This window comes from Bison bison, unplaced genomic scaffold (assembly GCF_000754665.1).
Source record: "Bison bison bison isolate TAMUID 2011002044 unplaced genomic scaffold, Bison_UMD1.0 scf7180017864181, whole genome shotgun sequence".
In the NCBI taxonomy this organism is placed as follows: Eukaryota; Metazoa; Chordata; class Mammalia; order Artiodactyla; family Bovidae; genus Bison; species Bison bison.
The window spans coordinates 1,594,875-1,602,075 of NW_011494753.1; the positions used below are offsets into that span (position 1 = coordinate 1,594,875).

Consider the following 7,201-nt stretch of genomic DNA (forward strand, 5'->3'; position numbering starts at 1 on the left):
GCTGCTAAAGATCCAGCCATCATATCCATATTCCAGCCAGCAGGAATGGGAGGAGGGGCATGGAGAAAGGCTTCCCACCTTCTGTGAGGACATATCCTGGAATTCACACACTGTACTTTTGCCATATTGGTTAAAACAATTCCAGAGACTGAAGAAGGTAGCCTTTATTCCAGGGGGCTGTGTGCCCAGACAAAACACAGGGGTTCTTTTCCAGGGATAATGGACATTAGGGGACAATTAACTATCTCTGCCCTGCCTTCCTCTTGGATGGGTAATATTAAAAGGGTTTATAATACACAGGCATCCTATTTAAGATCTCAATATTATCATCAAGACTTGTTTTAGAAGCACAGACTAACATTCAGTCAGTTCAGTTCAGTCCCTCAGTCATGTCCAACTCTTTGTGACCCCATGGACTTCAGCATGCCAGGCTTCCCAGGCATCCTCCATCACCAACTCCCAGAGTTTACTCAAACTCACGTTCCTAGAGTCGGTGATGCCATCCAACCATCTCATCCTCTGCTGTCCCCTTCTCCTCCTGCCTTCAATCTTTCCCAGTGTCAGGGTCTTTTCCATTGAGTCAGTTCTTTACATCAGGTGGCCAAAATATTGGGATTTCAGCTTCAGCATCAGTCCTTCCAATGAATATTTAGGACTGATTACCTTTAGGATGAACTGGTTGGATCTCCTTGCGGTCCAAGGGACTCTCAACATTAGAAATCAGTTAGTCCACAGCCTCATTTTTCAGATTAGGAAACTGAAGCCCAGAGAGGTTAATCAAATCAGCTGCGATCACGCAGGAAGTTAATGGCATCTATTTTCTAGCATATGTTCAGTGGGAGTGTTTTTTGGTTTTCTCTGTTTTTTAACTTAAGAAGAAGAAAAACCAAAGCTTTTTTCTGGAGGGTAGCGAGCTCAAGCACCAAGGATGAAATTCCATCCGTCACTGGGTCTCTGAGCTGCAGGACACAGGCAGGAAGTTGATAACGGGGCTGGCATGCCCCAATCTGCCCAATCCTGAGTCATGGCAGCTGAGGACTCCGCACTGGCCGGCTGGAGGGTGCCCATGCTGGCATGGCCTCTGTGTGTGCATGTGCCCTGTGTGTCTCTGTGTGTGTCTGCCCCACACACTGACTCCAGCCTGGTAAGCTTGCAGGTCTGACTCGGTGTGCTTCTGTTTCAGGGAGCACTCTGCTAGGATGGGAGCTGCTCACAGGCCGGACGTCTCCTTTAGGGTGATGCTGACCATCGGCTGGTTCATCCTGGCCCACTTTCCTGGTACTGCATCCACAGGTAAGCCACTGCACAGTATCTGGGCCTCTGCCTGTCAACAAAGAAGGTGTAGCCACTTCTGGAAGCAAGGGGCCGGGGGCCAGGAGCAGGAGCCTTGGGGCAAGGGCAGGGCCTCAGGGTTCTGGCCTAACCCTGCTAACTCAATGACCCTGGGCAGGTCTTATCCTGTGCTTTGGTTGCATCAGGCAGCCTTTGGGGTTTCAAATTCAGTGTCTACAGGTGCCAGGCACGTGATGCAATGCAGTGAAGCTGGCCAGGTAGAGATGTGGTCACCTGTAGAATGCAGGCCCCTCTTAAGGAACTCACCCTTCTCAGTCCTGGCCAATGGTCCCCACATGGGAAAAGGGGGGCACCTTCTTCAGGATCTATTGAATTTTTAAGAGAAGCCAGAAATATAGACTTTTGTATAAAAGCTCTCTACTTGTTAAAGGATGGCAACCAATTGAAATTTTATCAAACACTCAGGGTGGGGTGGAAGAGACAAAAAACACACAGCTGCCAGCCAGCCTGCCGTCTGGGAGCCACCTGACCTTCATGTTCCCTTCCTGATTTGCCATAAGATCTGGTCCATTAAGATACAGTGCATAAGATCATGGGCTTCCCTGGTAGTTCAAACAGTAAAGAATCTGCCTGTGATGCAGGAGACCCAGGTTCGATCCCTGGGTCGGTAAGATCTCCTGGAGAAGGGAATGGCAACCCATTCCAGCATTCTTGCCTGGAGAATCCCATGGACAGAGGAGCCTGGTGGGCCACATTCCATGGGGCGGCAGAGTCTGACGAGACTGAAGTGACTTAGCATGCACACACACCTTCCCGCTCCTCCATCCCCTCCCCAGTTATTTAAAAATCTACTGTTTCAGGCTCACAACTTAATCCCTAGTGAGAGAAAGAGAAGAGTACATTGAGGCTTGTTCACTGAGCAGGCATTCTCATCTTGTTTTGCCCGCGGCCTCTTCTGATCGCTTTCCCTCTGGGCTTTCCCCTGCTGTCCAGGGAGAGTCCCCTGTTTCTGAGACAGTCTTCTCTGTTCACCGTACATGGTACCCCACTGGGGTATAGATCCTTCTGAGCAGTAGGAGGAGGGACTCCTTCCAGTGCTTCTATTTGCAGTGTAACACCCACCACAGGTGCTTTGAGTTCAGTTAAACATTCAGACTCATGAGGCTACCACAGGCCGTGCTTATGCCTGTGTGCTCACTTGCTTCAGTCGAGTCCTACTCTTTGTGACTTTATGGACTGTACCTGCTAGGCTCCTCTGTCCATGGGATTCTTCAAGCAAGAATACTGGAGTGAGTTGCCATGCCCTTCCTCCAGGGGATCTTCTGAACCCAGAGGTTGAATGCATGTCTCCTGCATTGCAAGCAGATTCTTTACTGCTGAGCCACCAGGGAATCCTGCAGGCCATGCTGAGCATCAGGCTAACTTTGAAGGGTTTAGGACAGAAACACTACCTGCCATTGGTGTTTCATCAGGCACTCCTCTTCATCAGAGTGGTCTTAGTAACATCCCACAAGCCTCCCAGAAGTTATCTTCTTTGGTTTCCCAGGTAACAGCTCCTTAGGTGAGAGGAAACAGGGCCATCATTGGACAGGTATGGAATCGCCCCACCAGAGCCAGTATCTCTTATAGCAACTCCATAGATGTAACTTTCAGGGTTGCCGTGTGGGATGTGCCCAGTCATCAGAGTCCCTGCACTCAGGGAAGCCCATAGTAAGACATCTCCAGCAGGATCGTTATAAATATAACGACTGTGTGTGCACAGTCACTCAGTCATGACTCTTCATAGTCCCCTTGACTAGCCTGCCAGGCTCTTCTGTCCATGGGATTCTCCAGGCAAGAAGACTGAATTGGGTTGTCATTTTCTTCTCCAAGTGATCTTCCCAACCCAGAGACTGAACATGCATTTCTTGTATCTCTTGCATTGGCAGGCAGATTCTTTACCATCGTACCTCATAGTTCCTGGTTTAAATACCACTGACTAATCGGGTCACTTTTGTTATAATTAATGTTGCTTAGTAGCACTGTTTATAGAATACCATCTTTCTCAGGTTTCCAGGGAAACAGGGAGAGCAAATTAACTAAAAGTCAAATTCTCATGCAGAAGGGGAAAGGGCTTTGCCAACTTTTCAAACATTCTTTCCAGGGGAAAGGATGCCTTGGAATACAAGTAATCTAGGTATATCACTGTCTAACTTAAGATCCTGTAATATCTTGAGGAGTCATCTGGTCTGCCCTTCATTTGATAAAGGGGAAAACTGAGCCCAGAAGAAGGAAGTTCACAGAAAATGCATGATGAACTAATGAAGAGCATGGGCTAAATCCCAGGGCTCCTATGTCAGGGGTTCTCTTTTCTCTCTAATGCCCTGCTTTGAGCTCTAGTAGGGAGGAAGCCAGAGCCATGAAAGTGCATGATAGCTCCTCCCACCCCATGATCTGTGCCATCCTTGCTGGGGAGGTTGGTGGATGGTGGCAGTGACACCTCTCTGTACTTGGCAGGGTCAGCTGAGTGCCCTGATCAGTGGCCTGAGTTGCAACCCTGGAATCCTGGCCATGATCCAGCCCACTATGTGTATATAGGCCAGGGCAGAGCACTGTTGCTCACCTCTTCTGCCACAGTCTACTCCATCCGCATCTCAGATGGAGGTAAGTCAAAATCTCCTTCCCCCAGTACTTCCCGTCCCATCTCTCTGGTCTGCTGCCTCTGAGCCCAGCAAATAGATGCAGGTTGCCATAACTTTAGATGGACAAAACAAATGTCACATGCTTAGAGCTCAGGTCAGAGCATCTGGTTGTTGGAGATAACTATCAACTCCGAGCACTTAAGGAATGCCTTGTCAGAGTCCAATCTTAATGAAAGAAGCATTTATAGAGGAAACTCCTTACTGGTGCTCTGAGCTGTTCTGCTTATCTGACTTTCAGATGCTTACTCATTGAACGCAGAGCACACAGTGAAGGCAGCAGACCAAGCAGGCAATATTTACCCATGGCAAGACAGAGGAAAGTTAACATCATAAGCAAAGCAAACACAGAAGTACATGAAGGAGGGCTTCTTGCCTGCCTGGAGGAGATGGGGGCTCAGGAGGTCTGCCCGTCTCTCTGCTAGAATCTCATCACTAACACTTGTGTTCTTCAACCTCACTCCATTCCTACCTCTTCAGGAAAGCTAGTCATTAAAGACCAAGATGAGGCCATTGTTCTGCGTACCCGGCACATCCTGATTGACAGCGGAGGAGAGCTGCATGCTGGGAGTGCCCTCTGCCCTTTCCAGGGCAATTTCAGCATCGTTTTGTATGGAAGGTGGGTAGACATCCCCATGCTACTGTGGGTAACATGCCACCCTTGGATCTGATGCAGGGGAGATTGTCCATAGAAGAGAGGAAGGTGAGACAGCAAGCCTTTAGTGCAAGAAAGGAATTGTCATTACATCTTGCCAGATCACAATCACGAGCAAGACAGACACTAGCAATTTGGGTGAGTTGTAGAGGTACACGAGGTATTTTATTTACTGTGGCTCAGGTCTGGACTTAAGTTACAGAAACCCCTGCCAGCCTTTCAGCTGCTTTCTAATCATGTCATGGCTCAGGGAGTCTCTGTGAATGTTTATTAATAGGCTCTGATGGACAAGATAAAGAAAAATTCCAGGCAGCATTTGCCTCTGGCTGTGCTCCATCACCAAGCAATTGAGAGTTCTCAGAAGTAGTAGCCAAGAATACACAGGGTATGCAGTAGTTGTCCAGGTGATTCCACATCTGATATGGACCAAAATATAATGCACTTAGACCTGGAAAGAAGTGCCAACATGTTGACTGTTGATAAGTATTTCTGCTTGGCCTGTTGGACTCATTTTTTTCTGGCTTGAGACTATCTTGGTTGCTCGTGCTATGTCTACTGATTTTGGGTGGTCACCAGGTGTAATTGGTTCTACGGTGGCCACAGTGGGAGTCAGCAGCAGTGCCATCCCCTCTGGGCTCAGCAGCCACTAAACAGAGATGTTGGCCAACCACAGAGAGCCGTTTTCTCTCATAGGGCTGATGATGGCATTCAGCTAGACCCCTACTTTGGCCTCAAATACATTGGTGTCGACAGAGGAGGTACCCTTGAGTTGCATGGACAGAAGAAGCTCTCTTGGACATTTCTGAACAAGACTCTTCACCCGGGTGGCCTGGAAGAGGGAGGCTATTTTTTTGAAAGGAGCTGGGGTCACCGTGGAGTTATTGTCCATGTCATCGACCCCAAATCAGGAACAGTCATCCATTCTGACAGGTAAGGTTTGCCTTCACATCAACACATTCATTCATTCAACACACACTTACTGGACGTGTGTCCTAGCCAGAGGCCACTCAGGGTGCTGAGCTGTGAGCAAAACAGAAACCCTTGATCTCAAGGAGTTAGGTCTCTCCTTCCCGGGGCATCTTCCTTGTGAAGCTGAATTGAACAGGAACAGGCACATTCACACACACGTATGCACACGTACACACAGCATAGTTTCAGGCTGGGATCATTGGTAATTAGGGGGAAGACATAGGTGGTGCAGAGTAACTCAGGAAGGTCATCTTACATCACGTGGTCAGGGAGCCAGGTGTAAACAAGAGACATTTGAGCCGAGGACTTTGGGGTGAGGCTGAGTCAGGGAATGATTGTTCAAGACTGAGAGCAGCAAGTGCAAAGGGCCAGGGCTGAGAAAGTGTGTGATGTTCTCATAGGACGGAAGGGCCAGCAGAGAGATGGGAGGGCAGAGAGTGGTGGAAACGACATGCAATGATGTCAGAGTTTCAGGCAGAGGCAGGTGTGCGCCCTGGGAGGCCCAGTGAGGAGGTGGGTTTTATTCTTAGTAGAATGCAAAGCCACCAAAATACTTTAAGAAAAAAGTGATCTGATTTAGCCATAACTATGGAGAAGGAACTCACTCCAGGATTCTTGCCTAGAGAATCCCATGGACAGAGGAGCCTGGCAGGCTATAGTCCATGGGGTTGTAAGAGACGGACACAACTTAGCGACTAAACCACCACATTTACATTATCCCCTTCCTCTTGAGCCTCCCTTCTGCCTCCCCCATCCCACCACTCAGGTCATCACAGAGCACCACACTGACCCCCTGTGCTATGCAGCAGCTTCCCACTAGCTCTCTGTTTTACATATGGGAGTATATATATGTCAGTGCTACTCTTTCAATTCGTCCCACCCTCTCCTTCCCCATTCTCTACATCTGCATCTCTATTCCTGCCCTGCAAATAAGCTCATCAGTACCATTCTTCTAGATTCCTTATATATACATTAACATAAACTTATGGCTGATTTGCATTTTTGTACAGCAGAAATGAACACAACTTTGTAAAGCAATTATCCACCAATTAAAAATTTGCAAAATTAAATAAATAAAAAAGAAGTAAAAAATAAAGAAGAATACCTTTTAATTGAAAGAATTGGCTGCTCTGTACAGAGTGGATTGTTTGCAGAGAGCTAAAGTAAAGTTCAGGACTTCCGTGGTGTCTCAGGGGTAAAGAATCTGCCTGCCGATGCAGGTGACACGTGTTTGATTCCTAGTCTGGGAAGATTCCACATGCCTCAGAGCAACCAAGCCCTTGCACCACAGCTATTGAGTCTTGCTCTAGAGCCCGGGAGCTGCAACAACTGAGCCCATGTGCTGCAACTACTGAAGCCCGAGTGCCCTAGAGCCTGTGCTCAACAACAAGAGAAGCCCCTGCAACGAGAAGCCGTGCACTGCAATGAAGAGTAGCCCCCTGCGACCTGCAACTAGCAAAAAGCACACGCAGTAAGGTAGACCCAGCACAGCCAAAAATAAATACATAAAATTATATTTTTAAAAAGTAAAGCTAGCAGAGGTGGTTCAGAGGCTTCCACATGGTCTGGGCAAAAGATGTCGCTGGCAAGGATTCAGGTAGAAGCA

At 48.1% G+C, this 7,201-nt stretch overlaps 1 protein-coding gene across 1 annotated transcript in view; it reads left to right on the forward strand.

The window, feature by feature from the left end:
• The first annotated feature begins 1,122 nt into the window (after nucleotides 1–1,122).
• CEMIP (cell migration inducing protein, hyaluronan binding) overlaps nucleotides 1,123–7,201 on the forward strand; it is a 68,035-nt gene continuing 61,956 nt past the window's right edge. The window contains exons 1-4 of the mRNA XM_010843236.1: nucleotides 1,123–1,293; nucleotides 3,790–3,936; nucleotides 4,452–4,590; nucleotides 5,320–5,556. Coding sequence (XP_010841538.1) covers nucleotides 1,200–1,293; nucleotides 3,790–3,936; nucleotides 4,452–4,590; nucleotides 5,320–5,556 — 617 coding nt within the window. The 5' untranslated portion in view covers nucleotides 1,123–1,199. The remainder of the gene's footprint in view (nucleotides 1,294–3,789; nucleotides 3,937–4,451; nucleotides 4,591–5,319; nucleotides 5,557–7,201) is intronic.